Raw genomic sequence first — 19,152 nt, 5'->3', positions numbered from 1 at the left:
TTTTTGGTACATTCAATTTTCTTTGTAATTCTTTTTTTTTTACAGACCGATATTTCTCAGCCGTTCATTCCAGTGAAAGCTTGGATTCCTCTAACGGTGCCTCCTCCTCTCAAGCCCCACCTACTCAGCAGCAGCAGCAACAACAACAGTCTCAACAACAACAACAACAGCAGCAGCAACAACAACAACCTCAAGCAACACAACACCAGGCTCAACAACAACAGGGAGGTGCTGGTCTGTCCCAACAGCCCCCGACTCCCCAGCAGCCCATGACGCCAGCGGGCACTGACACCTCGCCCAAGGCTCAGGTCTAGGCTGTACTACAGTCTCTGTATTCTGTTTTGCCAACTCAAGACTGACCATGGAGGTACAGTATGTCAGCAGAATAATTAACAAGATGCTTGAAGCTGTACACGTATCGCACTTTGGGAAAGTAAATTTTGAAAAGGTTCCGGAGGAAGCAAAGGTTGTATTTTAAAAATGTTTTCTTTTACCACTAGCTCGACTTGAAGTTGACAATGCTTATTGAATAGTTGGCCATGTATAAGCTGCAATGATTTTTTGGGGGCTGTGTTTTGAAGGAAAATGATTGAAGACAGGGCTGTTGAGCTTACTCGCTGCACATAACATTTATTGCTGTGTAAATAAAAGGGAAAGGTAACAGTGTGTGAAGAAGAAAGTGCTACCTGTTGCTCTGTTTACTTGATGGGCTGTGTTTTTAGTTAACCGAAGCAAGCTGTGACTTCAATGGAACTACCTCTTGCTGTGAGCCAGAGGCTACATGCTCTAGCTCGTGTTTCTTGCCGACTATGATGATGTCCTCTATGAAATAAGCCTGTTGATGTGATGACTTATTTAACCACTGATATTCGTGATATACCTGCCAGCAGGAAATGGCTGTGATGATGGGTTGTTGTTGTGAAGAGCTATTGTGTGCACTTGACCTTGTCCATAAGTTGACTACATCCAAACCATGCTGCATATGTGGCACGGACAAAAGCAACTTGTTTTAAGTATGGAAAACTTTTGTGTGTTGGGGTGGATTAGTACAACTGCCTTTGGATTTGGATAATATGGCTGACTATAGTGGGAATGGCTTTGATCTTTCTTGCTATGTTCCCTGGACTGTCACTTTTGTCTTTGAACTAAATTGTGCACCATAACATTTGGTGCAGATTTTCCCACCAAGGGTTATCCATGAAACAGTGTACTACATGAGCAGTTTGCCACAAATTTTTTTAAGAACGTTTAGTTTGTGGATGTAGTTAATCATCACAAGTTAGTGGACGTGCTCCTTTAAAAAATCCAGCGCTTCCCAAGTGGGCTGTGGCTATGGAGGTGGAGGAAATGGTTGATATTGACTGTACGGTGACACGGAATTACATGTCTTTCAGGCTGATTATTGGTTTGTTGATTATTTGGTTTTATTCCGGGATTTTCTTTTTTTTTCTTTTTTTTTTTTTTTCTCTTATGTTAAAACTAAACTGATGATTATTATCCACACAGTCCTGGTAATGTACAGTTTGATATTTATAATTTGTATAATTATAATCACTACCGCTGCTAACTCCTTTAATCAATCAATAACACTGGTTGACATAAATATGCAAGCTTTAGCACTGTGGGGTGATGATATTTATTTTGATTTACTTTCTTGCATTTGTATTATGCATACCGTAATGTACCCATTTGGTTTTATGCACGAATAAGTTGTCTGCTTTTAAAATATGAGAACGTACTGGCTGTTTTTTTTTTTTTCAGAGGAGAGTTAATCGCTGACTGGATTGAAAATGAATCATCTTCCTCTGTATTGTTATACACTTTTCATTCTCATATACTTTACATAACTTTCAGTATTTGGTGAACATGTTAATCACAACCGGTTACTTCTCAGCACTCGTCCCCTCTCGTTACCCAGTTATTTATTTCAACCACAGGATGGGTGTCTTCATCAGAGTGATACGACTAGTGAATGGTGTGTTTTCTGCTCTGTTAGGTAGCAGTGTTCTGACTGATGTACCAGAAAATTTCACGTAACCTTCATGGCTATAAAGAGCAGTGCTTAATGTTCCATACTGATATCTTTTATAAAAGAGACTTCAGATCTACATTTCTACGTATCATTTTTACTTGGGAACGGTTGTTTTTTTAAAAAGAAGTCTTTACAATGTAATGATGATTCATAAAGCGTTCTGTTTGAGCACTCAAAAAAGTTTTATGTTCTTGTTTAATAGCAGTATTTTGTTTAAAATTTTGTTGTACATTTTGCCTTTAGGTAGAATGAATTTGTAAACTGATCTCACAGTGTGAGGCATTGACGTGGGAAGAACTTTAAAATTTAAATTATGCATATGTTGGTCTATTTTAGGCTTTGGTTAATGCATTTTAGGTTATTGTAGAAAACATCCTGTCTTTCAAAAAATAAAAATGAAACAAGCGTTGGCAAAGGTCATATTAAATGAGGTGCTTGAACTTGTGTTGTCTTGGAATGTGGCTTGTTGGTGAGGCTTAAACGTTTTGTAATTGTTTAATTTAGCCTCATGTAGAAAAATATGTGTATCATCTTGGTGAAATCGGTACTCATTAAAATAATGAAATGAAAGAATGAGGGATTTTTTTTCACGCCCGTTCGGCAATATTTATTAATTTTATATTTTTGAACCACCTTTTATGTCCATATAAAACACATTTCTGGATAGATTTTTACTGAATAAACATAGATCAAAGTTTTTGAAAATGTAAATTTGCTGTTAACAAGGACACTCAAGCTTTGGGAATCACCTCACTTTGGTAGCCATTTTCTGACTATCTTTACCTGACACCTGGTTTCCAAGCTGCTACCTTTTTGGCCTAAGTCAGACTTGGGCCAAAATGCAACTGATGAACCACTGGACTCCTTGACATCTGCTTAACATACTGATGTATAATTAAAAATATACTCCAAACCATTTCAAAGAAAATTAAAAAAATGTATTTGGCCTAAGTCAAAAGTGACATTGATTTTTGCGTGTTATTTGGTCTAAGTTTGACTTAGGCCAATTCGTCTCTCATTCATTTTTGTTTTGCCTAAGTCAGACTTAGGCCAAAACATGGGAAAGTTTATTACCTTCAGTCTCAGATCTAAATGTCCATTTCAATCAAATTCTTTTTAAAATGGCCTAAGTCATTCAGAATTGAAAAAAGCACCAAAAAAATTATGGCTCAGGTCATTTTGCAAAATGGCCTAAATCAGAGACAACAGTCACGAAATGGCTCAAGTCATTTTGCACAACGGCCTTAAGTCAGAGGCCACAGTCATGAAATGGTCTATGTTAGTCATGGGCTATCAAAGTGCATTTTTCACTTACTGAGACGGTTTTTTTCAATTATGTTGGAAGTGTAAAAAATGACTTAGGCCAAAAAGGTAGCAGCTCGGGGTGGTGACCCCCACCTCACTCATAGCAAATATCTCGTCCTCTATTCAAAATAGAAAGGTGGTATTTTTTTCATCAAAAGCAAGACAAATGAAAAAAACTTAAATATGATATAAATAATTCCGTACGCTCAAAGATTAATAAGTGCCCGATTCCACCATGTCGTGACACATGTCGTCATCCTTCAAAGTAAAATATTTCCAGTCACCAATTTTTACAAGTCCTCTGTTTCTTCTGTACTAGATGTTTTTTGACTAGATGTAAAAATTCCACCCAAAATTGGAGAGAGAGCAAAGGACAAAGAAGAAATTGTAATTGCTTAGAGACAGCTTTGAATTTGTTTTCTTTCCCTCACTGTTTGTTGTTGGTACAGCATTCTCGTTTTAAGGCATGCAGACCAACTCTTTTGTGTTCCATTCCTTTCCGTTTGTCCTCACCAATTTGCCATGTTCTCGTCACTCTTCCCCCCCGTTTCCTTCCTTCATATCAATGGTCTGCAATGGTATTAACTCAGATTATATATTATATTATACAATATTGTGTATGGAGTTTCTCCTTGTTTTGTGTCCTCTCATGTTGTGAAAGGAATGCAAATTGGCGTGCAGCCTTGCGCTGCACAGCTAACCAGGCTGTGATATCAATCCCCCTTTTTTGTACATTTTGATTTCATTTTTTGGATGCAAAAGCAACAAAAGCAAGATAAATCATGCCTTATTTGATGGGTTTGGGATTTGTCTTCATTCTCTTGGAGATACATATTCACTGCTGTTTTGCACTCAGTGATGCAAAACTCTGTGGAGGAATCGTGTTTATTTTTTCTTGGTGTTCTGTCTCTAACGTTGGTGTGCTTTTCATTCACCTTGGCTTTAGCTCTTCTTGCTTGGATGTCAAAGAGTTTTTGTTTTTACCTTGTAGTGATGGAGAAAGCTTGTGAAAATACTCACCAGTGCTGAGGTATTAATTGTTGACTGAGGTTGGATTCTAACAGCTCTGGCTTGTTGATGATCAGGGCTGCCAGTGAAATGCCAGATGGCATTGAAATTATATTGGGTTGGGTTTTTTTTCAAACTGAAAAGTTTTATAACAGTGTGGTGTCTTTAGAATATATAAAAGAATAGATAGATTTGGTTGTCTCTTTCTGGATTTAAATATCATGAAGACAGCAAAAGCTCCTCATATTATCCATTAAAGTATTTAATATGCTCAAGAATCAATTTTCAGTAGCTGCTTTTATCACAAATATAGTGCCGGTATCATCATTGAATATGACATTTTTTTTAGGATGTCATTTACTCTTTGTTGGAAAAGTCTGCATGCAAGTGAGAGGTAAACAATAGCTTCTGATCTGCTTTGAGTGAGACAAGAAAATGTCACTTTCAGGATGTCCTTATTGAAAAAAGAGCAGAGATAAAAATACACTAAATAACGAGAATCAAACACATTGGTCTATTCAATTTTAAGGTTTAGTGCTGTCACATTAAATAATCATTGGCCACAGAAATATGAATGCCTGGTAGCCACAATTAACTTTTGCCTTTGGCATTACTCTGAGTATGTTTATGTCTGCCTCAGGTGTCTCCAGTCATTTGATGTCTGGCTTCAACAAAGCTGCATTGATTATGAGTGTATTATCAGTGAATGTTTGTGAAAAGTTTGTCAAATTTTTCTTCTTAATGTCTTCCATCTCCACTGCACCATATTGTTTCCTTGTGGTACAGATTTTATCGAATAGACATCAGTTTACTGTTAGAAGTTCTCATATTTTTGTTGTTGGTTGGACAGTTATCTTGTCATAGTGATGGTGCATGAAAACACATTGGTCAATATGATCCACTATTGCCAAATGCTGTGATCTGACTTTCCAAATCTTTTCCCAGTTTAAAAAAAAAATTAAAATTAATGTGTGGATTTACGAGTAAGGTTTGTTTCTGAATGATTAAGAGTTGTTGATGCAGAATTTTGATATAGAGGGTATAACAAGGAGCATTTTGTAAAGTTTTGTTAGCATGGACATGTGATTGATCCTGAAAGAATAGTCATTTTTATCTCAACGGTATTAAAATTGTGGGTGAAGGACTGCAAACTTGTATGAAGAATTCAAGTCCTTCCTTCTTATTTTTGTTTTGTCTTTAAGTTGTGAAGGAACAATTTCATTGCAAGTCCTTGTTCTTGTTTTGTTTTTTCATGGACATAATGATTAACTACCTCCTCGAATTCCTTTCATTTTTGACTTCCAGCGAGTGCTGACAGTGTATCTTAGTGTCTGGTATTGTTGTTTGTTTTTGTTTCTGAGATTTCATGTATGCATGGTGGCATTTAGTGGTCAGCTTTGAAGGAATGAAGACAAACTTTGTCGTACCGTGGCAGATTTATTTGCAGAGGCCAAAAATCTGAATAGTCAAATTTACCTTTTTGATGTCCAAAACAAGGTGGCGTATGTTTGGACATAGCTCTCTTTGGGGCACCTTTGACTATGAGTTTGTATTTTCTATCTTCAGATTTGTGAATTTGTAAAGTTTTGAGACAGTCTCCTGTGATGAAGTTGGACAGAGTCTTAATGAGACCTTCCACATGATCCAGTCTATCTCAGCGGTAATCTTTAAAGTATTTGTGGTGCATAAATAGTACCTGGAGGTAGTCACCCTTTTTTTAAGGCTTATTAATGTACACATACTTTCTTTAGAACTGTGGTTAGTGTTTTTCTCGGGGGAGATTCATATGGGTACATGATCAAGATGGTGCTATTAGAATGTAAACAAGCGAGTGTGTGATCAGTGTTTTTCTGCTCAGTACTGGAGGGTTTAAAACAATAAGAAAGACTTACAACTTTGAACAGAGCACTCCTGTAAAATATGATGGCTCTCAAGGGCTTATCACTTTGTCCCCAAAGGACTCTGATCAGCAACAGTAAGAAGTGGTCTCTTTTCCCCACAGGATGCCGATTGGCGACAGTGATATAGCAACAAAAACGTAGGAAGATTTCCTTTTAGACATATGCACTTGTTAAAGTTATAACTTTCTGAATGATTTAGTGGCTTTTGAGCACAAAAGTCAGTTTGTATACAATTGAAATATCTTTAAAAATGTCAAGTAGACCTAGCATGAGTGCTGCTTTACATTGACACCATGACCATGATTCAGATGATGAATGTGCTAGATCTAATGGTTTTAGTTCTGATTCTAATTCCAGTTTTTGGTGAATATGCGATCATCGTGTACAAGTTTTCCCAATGTACTGAAAATTTCATAATGATTGGGGTATTTTTGCCGAGATACAGGTGATGTACCCCATCTGAATCCTGGTACCTGGGGACAAAGGTTTTGCGCTCTGCGTGCTGGGTTGGTGGAAAGTGTTAAGTACCGTACTGAATTAAATGGATCATGTGGGGGTTGTCTCAAAGTTTTCACTTCACTCATCTCATTATTGTGATGGAAAGATCATGTGCAAATGCTAAGAATGTGTTTCACCCCACTGTAATTGGAAATTATTTCGTTGCTTCCCTGTCTTATTGGGAAATATTTTTTCAAATGTTCAAAACTCCCTTGCCCATTTTTTACCTCTGGTTCCCCGTTTGCAGTGAATACTAAAGTTGTGTGTGCTTGAGAACTGACTACTGGAAGCTCTGTGACTTTGCATAGCTATTCTACTAAGGCAATTGTTTATGCCAAATTTAAAAAAAAAAAGAAGAAAAGGGACAAAAGCTTACAGAAGAATTGAGTGGGCCGGGAGTGTACTTTTGATGTTTGACTTTATGCCTTTTAATGGTTGCATAGCTGTTCTTTTGTTGGAGGCAACTGATCAAATCAAATCCGTTTACTTATGCAACAAAGTTTGGCCTTATTTGTGTTGTTACTCATGCTATATTGATGAGATTAGAGAATTTTGTTGTCATATCTCTCTCATCTGCTTTTTCCCCCTGCCCTTTGCATGCCAGTGCATGCGCCTCTTTACTCCTTGACTGTACATAACTTAGTGATTCTAACTTTTAGTCAATTATTATAATTCAAGGATTTTTTATCACCCCATGAGTTAGTGGGATCTCATGCCAATGTGTCGCACCCATGCAGCAGAACATTCTTCTGTTTCCCCACCTCATTCATTTTGTTTCCAAGTATTTGAAGTTTGTATTTGTGCCTTCAGCTTCTTTCAGGTAGTGTCGTTGGATGCAGGCGAACTATGCACCGATTACTTTCATTTGCAAGGAAGGATTACTTTTTTGTGGGGGGGGGAGGAGACTGGAGCCTTTTTTCTACAGTGGAAAGTTTTTCATTTTTGCGATTCATACTGCTGTTGAATTTAATGTAAAATGTGATTTTGGTTCTCAACATTAGTGTACTTTTAGCTTTTGTAGGAGCTCCAGTTCGATTTTTACGTCCTTAGAAACTGCCTTATTGTCTTGTCATTAGACAAAACCAAAAAGAGGACAACAAAAATGCTTTATTTTGAAGTGGTCTTTGTAATGTGACTAAACGTCTTAAACTTACCTCTCAGTGAGATTGTAACTGTCACAAATGTGATTCCACTGGAAGTGTACTGGATCAGTGGGAAGCTGAGCCCAGTGGACATGTACTGGTGTATGCGTTGGTGCTGCTGTGCAGTGTCTTCTGTTTTTCTCATTCTAGGTTCTTCTGTATCAAGTGTCCAGCTTTTGTAGAGTGAGAACTTGAGCCAGTTTCTGTGACTGTTGGTATGATCTGCCAATACCAGGCTTGAAACCATGCTAGAGATACAACTGAATCTACCACTGCATGTGTGGGGTGAGGACATGGCATTGATGAGGAAATTCTCCATTTTTTTTTAAATCTTGAAGTTGTTTAGAATTATGAAGCAGTGTCTTTGGTAGAGTTGGTCTTGAACTGTGATGTCCTTGTGGCGCCTGTGCAGATCTTGTCACTTATCTCCTTGGTTTGATCTCTGGCTCTGGCCTTGGTTGTTAAGAATTTTCTTTGATTCTGATGGACAAATGATAGTGTCCCAGAGAAGTTTGTTCTCAGCCCTACGGTGTGCAGATCTTCCTAGTTTTGAATGTGGTGTGCGGGGTACATCTTCTTGCTCTTTGCCCTCAATCACTTTAACACTGCTTAGGTAGTGGTTTGAACAAGAGGGTTGCAAGGGTGGGAAGATTTGTATAGGGGTGGTCCCAGGTGAACTGTGTCTTCTGACAGCTCTTGTTCCGTCAGCACTAGCTCTATAGGCATTGTGTAGCATTTGGCCAGTGGCACCCTCTAGCTTCCTGGAATCTCTTTGCTCTCCTTTCCTTTTGGACTTTGCAGCATGCATGACTTTGTCAAACTATTGGAAAGGAAATATTGAGATTCACATTTGTGAAATACTCAGTACGTTGGTCAAATTGGCATCAAACCCCCCCATCCCACAAATGTCTTACTTATACCTGATTAATTCAGCTCTTTGCCTATTGAGACAGATATGCCGTTTGATGTGGGTGTATGTGTGTGTTCGGTTAACTACACACATCGCTTGGCCTTGATGTACAAACAATAACATTCTCAAACTTTTTTGTCAATGTGAAATTTCTTGTCATATCTGTTGGAAAACAAACATCCCTTCCTGTGGACTTGAATTACGTTATGCTTTGGACATGTTACTTTCTCTTTTTATCTCTTCCAGTTTTTGGCTATTTATTTGTAAATTAATTCTATAACTCATGCTCGTTGCAACATTGATGATCAATCATGCAATGCACACCGTTTTTGTGTGTATTTTTGAAACCTTTGAATCCTGTGTACAAAAGCCAATGCATTGTTTGCCTTGTATATACTTGACTATTGCACTCATGAACTTGAATGAGGTTTTTTGTTTTTGTTTGTTTTTGTTTTTTTAAATTTGTCTGTTGTATGCAGAGTTGATGCATTTTAATGAGAGTGTGCAGATATGGTTATCTGCATGTGTGCTTCAAACTGCTGAGTGTACTGTTGAGCTGTGACATGGGATGCTGTGCTGTTCTCTTGTGCTTTACCATCTCCTTCACGAGTTTGCTGAGCTTATTTATTGTAAATGTGTAGCAGAAATCCACAGCTTGGTATGGTGAGCGGAGCTGGCTTGAAAGAAAAGAGTGTTGGTGTCTGAGGGCAGTATTAATTCCTGGATATTGAACATTATAGGGCTGTGATGATGGGTCTTCTTTTGTTTTTTTATTTGTGGTTGTCAGATTTGAGTTGTTTGATTGTGATACTGTGTAAATATTGAGTTTTTATTGCATTATGGCTTTAGTGATCTCCCTTTTCTCTATCTGTCTCTCTAACAGATTCTTTCTTTTTCTCTCTTTATCACTCTCGTCCTGTCTGTCTTTCATGAAGACATGCACATGTACATGCTATCTCTCTCACTGTCTCTCTCTCTCTCTCTCTCTCTCTCTCTCTCTCTCTCTCTCTCTCTCTCTTTCTCATTCTCTCGCTCATACATGCCTGTGCACACACTCTCTCTTTCTTGCTTACATACACACCCACACTCTCAGATACATACACTCTCATACACACACAAACTCACACACACACACACACACTCACAATTCGTCTCTGAAACTGTCACACACACACACGCACATGCACACACACAGCTGCACACACACTCACACATACTCTCACACACACCTTGTATTTACACTCTTTAATTATGAGGTTTATTCAGGAACAAAAGCATCAATATGCAAAAACTTCTTGTCAGTCTCACACCCCCAACCACCCACTGGCAGGGACAGTGAAGATGCTGAGCTTGTTTAGTTCGGACAGGATCCCTGTGTCCGCTTCAATTGATGTTTTTTTTGGTGACCTACTAGTAGTTTTCTTTCTTAAACCTCAGAACTGTTTTCTCTCTCTAAAAATTTTGAGTTATGTTGCTGTGGTTGAAGAATCTCTTGAGTTTGTTTTTCTATTTCCAGACTACATTCTGACCCAAATTTTATGAGTTTGTGTATATTAATTTGCTTGTCGTTTGATGTTAATAAAGTTTAAAAAATTTATCATGGGATTATGCTCGTGGTTGGCACTCCAGGTTGTCATGACTGAAAACTAAAAATGCCTTGTGATTTTTATTTTGTTTGATTTTTAAAGCTAAAACAAGATTCCCCATGAATTTATGCTTGTACAGCTGAAGAGAATGTGATAGATACAGCTGAAAATTCGCAAGCTGCTCTGGTTTTGTTCTGTTTTTATCCCTTCTTAATTTATTCAACATATGGCCTGTATATTTTACAAATTATTTATTTATTGTGAACTCATCTGTCTTTGTGTGTAACAAGCTGCTCACTGTAGTAGTGCTGTACTGCCTGTCACACTTCTTTGTCAAGTCATTCACACTGTGTGTTTCCTATTGCATTTTGGTTCATCTAAATGCAAACATGTAGATTGTTGGTGAGCATAGTTTTACTATATCTTGTAGTTGCTTTGATGCTTCTCTTTGCTAAGTATCTTAGGTAGCGTATAAAGGAAAGCTAGATACTCCTGCCTGCAGTAATGGAAATGAAAAGTTTGTCGAGGTTGTTTTTTTTGTTTCAGAGTTGATGTGAGTATTTTCAAAGTTGATGTGAGTATAGAATGGAAGGACACATTTAGCACATTTTTGTGTGCTCTTTTGTGAGGGCTTCCCCAGTGTCTGTTCTCTGGTGGGAAACTAACTCGTCTTGGACCGTACACTGTTGACTCTGAACTTGCAGTTTTCATTGTGCTACATATTTTTGTCTGCCTGGTGCAAAAACTGTAATTGAAAGTGATTTGGGATTCAGTACCAGTATCAGAAACCATTTTTGGTATATGTCTAAAAAAAAGTTTTGTAATATAGACCACATTGAAGACAAATTATAGGTAATCAATAAGAATTTCCAAGTCTGAGATTAGGGGTAAACTACCCTACTTTAGATGTATATTAAGGATGCATCACGACTGGAGGGCTACTTTCATGAGTCTGTCACATTGTCAGGGCACCTCTATGTAAACTTAGGCTGTCTGTGCTTATTGTCCTTTAGAAGTATTACAGATAGCGAGAGGTAAATGCCACAATGTGCTTTGGTACAATATAATTCTTTTGCGCTTTCAGTTCAGGTGAGAGTGGTGCCTTTTTAGTTACAGCTGTTTAAACTTTGGACTTTTTGTACATGTTTTTCCTCTTTCCATATGAATCCCTGGCTATTACTATTCAATGGTCTAGCTTCCAAATCTCACCACCCTCTTCCAGCAAGCTTGTGCAGTAAAACCTGGAGTCAGCATTAGCCTTGGCTTGTTTGTGAAGTGCGCTCAGTAAGGTTAAGGACATCTCAAAAGTGCAGTACAATTTTGATTAAATGTTCCTTTTAAAGTAGACTCTGGGCTCTAGAATACGTGAATGATCCCATCATACTTTATGATGGGAGGTTTTTCTTTGAGTTTGACTTTGAAGTTATTGTAATAAAATTTTAACAGCAAAACACACAGTCTGGCGGACTTTATCAAAAATAAATGGCCTAGGTTTGTTCCATCTTGGGGTATCCGTGACTGCTGTGGGTTTTATTTCACTTTTTTTTTCAAGTATTAAGATCTGCATTTAAATTAAGGATGTTATGGAAGCTAAAGGCCAGCTAGTGTGTATGGCGATTTGCTGGACTGGTCTCTGTGTTGCCTGTGTTGTCTGCTTCTTGTTGTGTCAGGGAGCAGGTAGCAGCCTCCGGGAGTAACTAAAATGTGATAATAACTTATATTGATATATACAGAGAGTGATCTAGTCTTCAGTTGTATAAAATGCGGGTTCCAACACATTGTGATATCCGCTTGCTTTTTCCCTTTCCCCTTTATTAATAAAAGATCTACCACTTTAAAATCTACAAGATGTGGCAAATCGGTTGGGTTTTTTTAACTTTTTCGTTGGTTTTTTTTTTTTTAAATTAGAAACATTCTATATATAGATCTAGATCTTTTTCTTCCTGTGCACTGTGTTTTATGGAATTTTAGATATTGCTACACCCTGGAATAGCTGCATAGTGTTTCGTGTGGTCTTTAATCATCAGTTTGCCTTCATTCTCTGCTTTCATTCTCAAGTTTACCGCTGTCCGTGGCTGATTCGTAGCCGGGTAGAAAAATTGTTTTTTTCTTGGTTCCCTGTTCCTATCTTCTTTTTTTTCTGCAATTAAAAATCTTCTTTTTTTTTTTAGCAATGATAGACCTTATCTTTGATTCAGTTTTTAGGTCTAGTCCGTTTCGTCAATTATCAACACAATTTACGGTACGATTTGTTGATTTTGAATTTATGAACCAAGTTGGGGGTGGGGGTTCAGTTCAGGTAATTTAAATTATCACTTTTGGTTAAAAATCTTATTAATGCATCTAAAACAGTGGATCTCCCCCCCCCCCCCCCCGCGCGCCAAACTAAAAGTGCATTTTCATCTTTTTGATGGATGAGATACCTGACTTGGACCCCATGGTGGTGGTGTCGATTTAAAGGACAGTTTCTCCTTTTCTGCGAGGGAATCCAAAGACTTTTCTTCCGTAGGGAAAGTTACTTTAACCTTTTGAAATGCATTTTCTAGAAGAGTATTTCGTCGATTGGATTTCTGGCCAGTGGTTGTAAAGAAATAAGAACAGATCAGTTTTAAAGCTACTTGCAGTCGTATTATATTTAACAAGCATAAAAGCTGATTCCTACCCTCATTTTTATAAACCTTGTGGTTTTTCCCCCCCACTTGTGGATGTATCTGTTTACTGTGTTATTTACCTTATTTTTGTTTTCTTGGAAAGTTTTTGTGTATTTGTATTAACACTTGTCTTGATGCAAGGAAAACCCATCTAAATTTGATTAAAGTATTGCTGTAAAGAAACTAATCATTCCGCTGTGTTCTTGTTTGCTTGTGTTCTGTTTCTAAGTTTGTGAGGGAAATGATATAGGCCTATATGTGTGGGCACCAGGCCCCTATGATGTTATGATTTGGTTCTTCACCATACATGCAGACGATAAGATTTGATTCTCCCAGTGGGTGGTAGGAAATTCTTTGCTCTCTTTTTTTTGTTGTCTGTCCTGGGTTGTTTTTTTCAGCCCTGAAAGACTATTATTGCATTCGATGTAATTCTCGTTAATCAATTAATTTCTTGGGAAAGGTTGGTTTTTGTATCTACATCTTTCTGTTTGGATTTTATGACCCCCCCCCTCCCACACACACACACACTGCCTGGGCTGGCCTTGCCTTAATTAGCAGGGGACTAGGCACCCAAACAATTTAATTAATTTTCAAATGTGTTGATGGAATAGAAAGATTTTTAGGCTCAATCAGATGATAATAATAATGTAAGTTATTCATCGTATTAGCACAAAAGTTTTTGTGAACGAATTCGGAGCAGTTTCTGCTCTACCACTTGGATTATATGCTTTACTCCACGATGTACACAATTCAAACCATTTAGGAGGCGCAGCATTCAATTTAATTGACTGTAAATGTTTTTCGCCCCATGGACACTGTTTAGATACATTGTAATATCAATACTAGGTGGGGCTTTCAACATGATCCACCGGCGTCTGTGATGTAGGGGTTGGGCGCTTTATTGTTGTATGCAGAAGACGTGAGTTTGATTCCCTTGTGGGGAGAATTTTTAATGGAGAATCTGCTGTTTTATGCTGGGACATTGTATTCCTCTCAGGCTGGGATGGCTTTGACTGGCTGGTTCGAAGCAGCCCGCCTTCTAAATCTAAGTGCCCGTCAGAATAGGCCCCAGAATGGTGTCCCACCTAGTGATTTCTTATAGAAAAGATCTGAAGCTCCTCGGACCGAATGCAGTGTTTCGGATGTACGAGATCTGCCCCTGAAAAAAAAAATTCCCTTTTCTGTAAAATCACAAATTTTTATATTTTACAGACATGACATTTTTTTAGGTACCTTCTGAAACATATTTACCATTGAACAAAGCAACCTTTGTTCTAAGTGCACTTTTTTACCCTCTATATAACCTGCAGTCAACTGACCATGTGTGCTTTGGCCAATGTTCTTAACGGTACATTTGTTTCGATTAAATTCGAGTTTAATTTCTTCCTTGTCTTGAAATCTCTGCCCTCTTAGTCCTTCTTTTATATTATAAAAGAAATAAAACTCGTATGGAATGAAGGGGCAGCTTTTTGCTTTTGAAGAATCAGAACAGGTGATAAAACATGGGTGCATTAGACAATTAGTGGAAACCAGAGCTGAAAAGACAATCAGCAGAATAGAGAGACCCAGGATCACAACGAACCATGAAAGCTCGACGAAAGGAAGGTGCTTTGAAAGTAATGGAAGTGGTGCACATCATAACTTTATATCACAAATATCAGTTTTGGGCTGGCCTGTTCTCGTTAACCCAACCGCAGATGCTTATTATTACAAGATGATATTCAAACAAAGCTGAGACCAGCAATCAGAAGAAAGCGGCCACGTCTGGTTGAGCAAGATGTCTTCCATCATGACAATACGCCTGTGCACACTTCTCAAAAGGTCACCACTTTCTTGGACTCGTGGCAGTGATCGTCCCCGCTGCCCCCCACACTTAATATCATACAACTGTCCTCCCCCAAATGAAAGAAGGACTTAGGGGAGCAACGATTTGAAGATGATTTCTTGTCCTCAAAACGAACGCTGTGCCAACGACTTCGGCCGAAGAGGAAATAGTCGCTGTGTTCGTCGTTTGGCTGCAACTGATAAACAATTTTAAAGTGAATTGAGACATACGGTTATTACGTTGAATAGAAAACACGTTGATGTAGGTATTCCCAAAATGTCATGTCTGTAAAATAAAAACTGTTGACCTTACATGACAGTACAGGGGAACTTACTTCTGGGACAGGCCTTGTATACATGTAGTAATTTAATTTATGTTACCGGTGATTATTATAATCACCATCTCTTCGCTGGGATGCTGTGTTCCATCCAGCCATGATCTGACTAGTTTAGTTAATGCAGCTTATAGCCTCCCGTGTGATTTAGATTCTATCGCTGGGATCTTTAAAAACGTACGATCAATCATACAAAATAAGCAAAACACGTGTCTTCCATGATTGTGAAGTTCGTCTTAGAAGAGTTGTCGTGAGTCTCTTAGTCCCTTGCGAACAAAAAGCGTTTAATCAGCTGACCTGTAATAGTATAAGATTTGAACTTGTAGCTGGGCGCTCAGTTTGCTCTTTTGGCATCATTCTGAGCTCTAGTGCGGATGGTCGTGGTTCAAATCCTCGGCTGGGTGCTCTTGAATAAATTCAGCTTGTGTGTGGAGTGTTCAAGGCTCACCACTTTTCCACCTTTGCTCGAATCTATCGGAGATTGACCTTTTGATCCGGAGCGGAGGCCTGGCGTCCTGGATAAATTTAGAGCTGGAAAGGGCGTCCGATCCATGCAACACTGTCAGCAGTCAGAGAATGATGAAAGGTTTTCATTTGAAGTATCAGATGGAAGTCTTGTACTAGTACTATATAACTTTTGGGGTTTTGTTGTTGTTGTTGTTGACGCCGTATGGCTGGTGCTGCTCAGTTGGTTGGTGGACTGGGAATATACCCAGAAGTTCTGGTAAAGATTTCGAGTAGTGTCTGTATTTTTGCCCTTTCCTTGAACGGTTCTTTTTCTTTTTCTTAATCCTAGTGTTCTTACAGAGAAACAAATCCTCTTTCTTCAAAGTAACTGAAACTTTCTCTAGTAGGGTGTTACTCTTCACCGTTGGAAAAAAAATGTTTCAGTTGTGTCATCGTGCTCTTGTCTTTTGTGAGCTAATACTAATATATGCCGATAGGATTCTTTCTTAAGATTAACTGACACTGTTTCACACCTCTCCTCTCCCATCGACATACATGGAATGCAATTCAGGTCCTTTAGGAGGCGGACTGCTTCGACTTGCAAACCATGGCTGAGAGGGATACAGCGACCCAGCAGACGATATACTCGAACCTGTCCAAGACGATCATCCATTTAAAAAAAGAAAAGTAATCATCTTAGTCTTAGACAGGTGGTCTTCTTGGACAGGGAAAGTGGGAAGAAGTCGTTGGTACAGGTGATCGTCTTGAACAGGCTCTCGTTATAGCAGATTCGACTGCACTTTACTAGAACTACTTCCCCACACGGAATCGAACTCATGTTTTCCGCGTACAACGGCAAAGAGCCGTACTGTGACACCCTAGACTTCAGTCCCTCTCCATGATAGACATCAAGAGCAAGAGATTAGATGCCCGTACTTCCTCACCATGGAGCAATGACTCCGGGCTATTTTATTGACGTGTGTGATGTAATGACTTGACTCGTATGTGTCACACAGAGAAGACATAGATTCTAGATTTGATTTCCGCATAAGTACGCGTTATTTTATACCTAGATATTACCCCCCCTGGTGGTGGATAGGGGAAAGGCCTCCAGATAGGGAAGTGAGTTGCTAAGCAGTCGCGAACTGAATGGGAGATGGTCGTGGAGAGTAGATGAGAACCCTGGTGGCACAGGTGCTTCAATAAATACCTCACACACTCGAAGAAGGGGCCATCTTGGCGACGGGAGGCGCCATAAATCCTACCAAAGCTCTCACTGCCTTGTGAGTTGTCAGTGGATGACAAAGGCTAGCAGAGAAAACTGTACACAAACCGGCAGTAGGCAATGGAAAACTACTGTTGTAACATCCCAAGAATAATAATGGAAAAGAAAATTCATTTCTTAGATAACAGCGTTAAGGGGGTTCGTGATCCAGCTCTGAACTCCCCGCTCGGTAGGGACCGCCACGGGCAGCAGGTGGCTGCAAAATTAGAATGAAACAACTGAACAGTCACATGGAATGTGAGAACAATGCACCAGAAAGGCAAATGTTCCGCGGAAATAAAACGGAGAACTGCAATGGCTAAGGCTAGTTTCCATAACATGAGCCCAATCCTGAAAAATAGAAACGTCTCAATGACTACTAAAATGAACGTTCTGAAATGCTATGTATGGTCAACTCTTCAATATATGGCTGTGGATGCTGGACAATCACTCAAGACAGTGAAATAGAAGCAACAGAAATGTGGTTTCTTAGGAGACTGCTAAGAATATCGTGGAAGGAAAAGAAATCAAATGAGGTAGTGCTTGATGAAGCCCACGTGGGACGCTCACTGTTAAAAACAACCAAGAAACGACAAATGCAGTTTTTGGGACACCTGAACAGACATAGAGGTCTTGTACACCTAGCTCTCACTGGCAAAATTGAATGCAAACGAGGCAGCGGAAGGCCCATAGCGACGTACTTAGGGAACCTAAACAAGTGGGTCACTGGGAAAGATCAAAGAAACATAGCTTTTTTTAAGAGCATCCGAATAAAGGAATGAATGGAGAAACATGATCGCCGACGTCTGTCGCAGATCTCGCACTGGATGATGATTACCACCTGGATATTTTTGTGTGTTTCTTCTTGAATTATATTCGGGATTTGAACATCAGACTGTTTAAGGGGAAAGCATTCTTTTGGTTTGGTGTTGAGATTCTATATGGTCGACCACGAACTCCCTGGGACTTTATACGTTAGAAACACGAACATGGGTTGGGGGGGGGGGGTCTAGGGAAAGTTCCCGGGATCAACCCCTTGCTCATTTGGCTTCTGACTTTGAACTGCACACATATTCTAAGTAGGCGTCTGCGGTGAAGACCTGAGTTCGATTGCCGTGTGGGGAGAATGTATATCGAGCACCTTGGTCTTTCCACTGGGACGTTGTATCCCCTTCAATCCGGGTTGTACCTGGCAGACAGGATCGAAGCCGGCCTCCTAAATTATCTAAATTGTGTCGATGGATTTAGTTGATCCTACACTGCAAGCAGAGTCGAAACATCCAGATTCCTAATTCATTTTAATTGTATCAAGGAGGACGTAAAACAAAACCATTACAACCGATCACACTCTGTGACAAACGACGGTTGTGGTGTAACACGCATTCAGTACCGGTAATTGAAGGGTTTTCGATCCTATTTATTACTTTTTAACAAACATGCATCAGGCCATCTGGTATGACTTCTAAATGTTGAATGTTTTTCAAATGCAATCTCCCACTTGATCACTTGTTTTTGTAGAGCCATATATAAACGGGGACATATTTTTTCAACTTATGAAATAGGCAAAGTAATAATCGTAAGTTTCAATTCTAATGCACTATTTAATCATCGTAATGTGCATTATCCATCTATTGCAGACCCTGCCTTTGGTTCTAAGCACCCAATACACTTTTGGGCGGATCGGTTCAATCAATGGAAAAGAAAACAATAATGTTCTTCTCCCTGATGGTCAGCTTTGCTGGAATCTATTTTTGTCTCAACGCGGTGGGATCAGTCGCTCGTCAATTTTTGGGCATGTGGAGTTATTGGCATCATCATAAGGCTTGTTCATTTGTCTTGCTGTCGATGTAAAAAAAAAAAACCCCGTCTATTTTAATAAGAAGTCGAGATATTTTGGGATTGAAGGAGGTAGGGGTTGCCCGATTTCGGAAATAAAATTAGCGGGAAAAACGACCGCCAAAGTTTGGTGACTTCCTTAGCTTGAGAGTACTTGGAAAGGTATGTGGCGTGATGTGCCAGCACTTGCGCGAGGAAGTCCTCTGAACGAAGCCATCCGTCGGTTCTCATAAATGGTGTTTTGTTCATTCCAGCCAAACTACACCAAACCATGGCAGTTTCCTAGTCTCTGTGTATAGCGATTTGTTGGAGTGGTCTCTGCTTTAATACAAGGATTGGGTGAATACATTTGCAAGTTCCTTTTGGACGCCAGTATTATTATATAATATATTCTAATGTGTGTGTGTGTGTGT

General features: G+C 39.1%; 1 protein-coding gene across 3 annotated transcripts in view; it reads left to right on the top strand.

Annotated features, from left to right (window-relative positions):
* Positions 1–7,105, top strand: part of LOC101850179 (nuclear factor 1 X-type) — a 67,124-nt gene extending 60,019 nt beyond the window's left edge. For all 3 annotated transcript variants that reach the window (XM_005100446.3, XM_005100447.3, XM_005100445.3), the window contains one exon: positions 46–7,105. In XM_005100446.3, the coding sequence (XP_005100503.1) occupies positions 46–314 (269 nt within the window). In that variant the 3' untranslated portion in view covers positions 315–7,105. The remainder of the gene's footprint in view (positions 1–45) is intronic.
* Positions 7,106–19,152: the final 12,047 nt, after the last annotated feature.

Source organism: Aplysia californica, unplaced genomic scaffold (genome assembly GCF_000002075.1).
Source record: "Aplysia californica isolate F4 #8 unplaced genomic scaffold, AplCal3.0 scaffold00247, whole genome shotgun sequence".
Classification (NCBI taxonomy): Eukaryota; Metazoa; Mollusca; class Gastropoda; order Aplysiida; family Aplysiidae; genus Aplysia; species Aplysia californica.
This window is presented reverse-complemented; position numbering and strand designations above follow the sequence as displayed.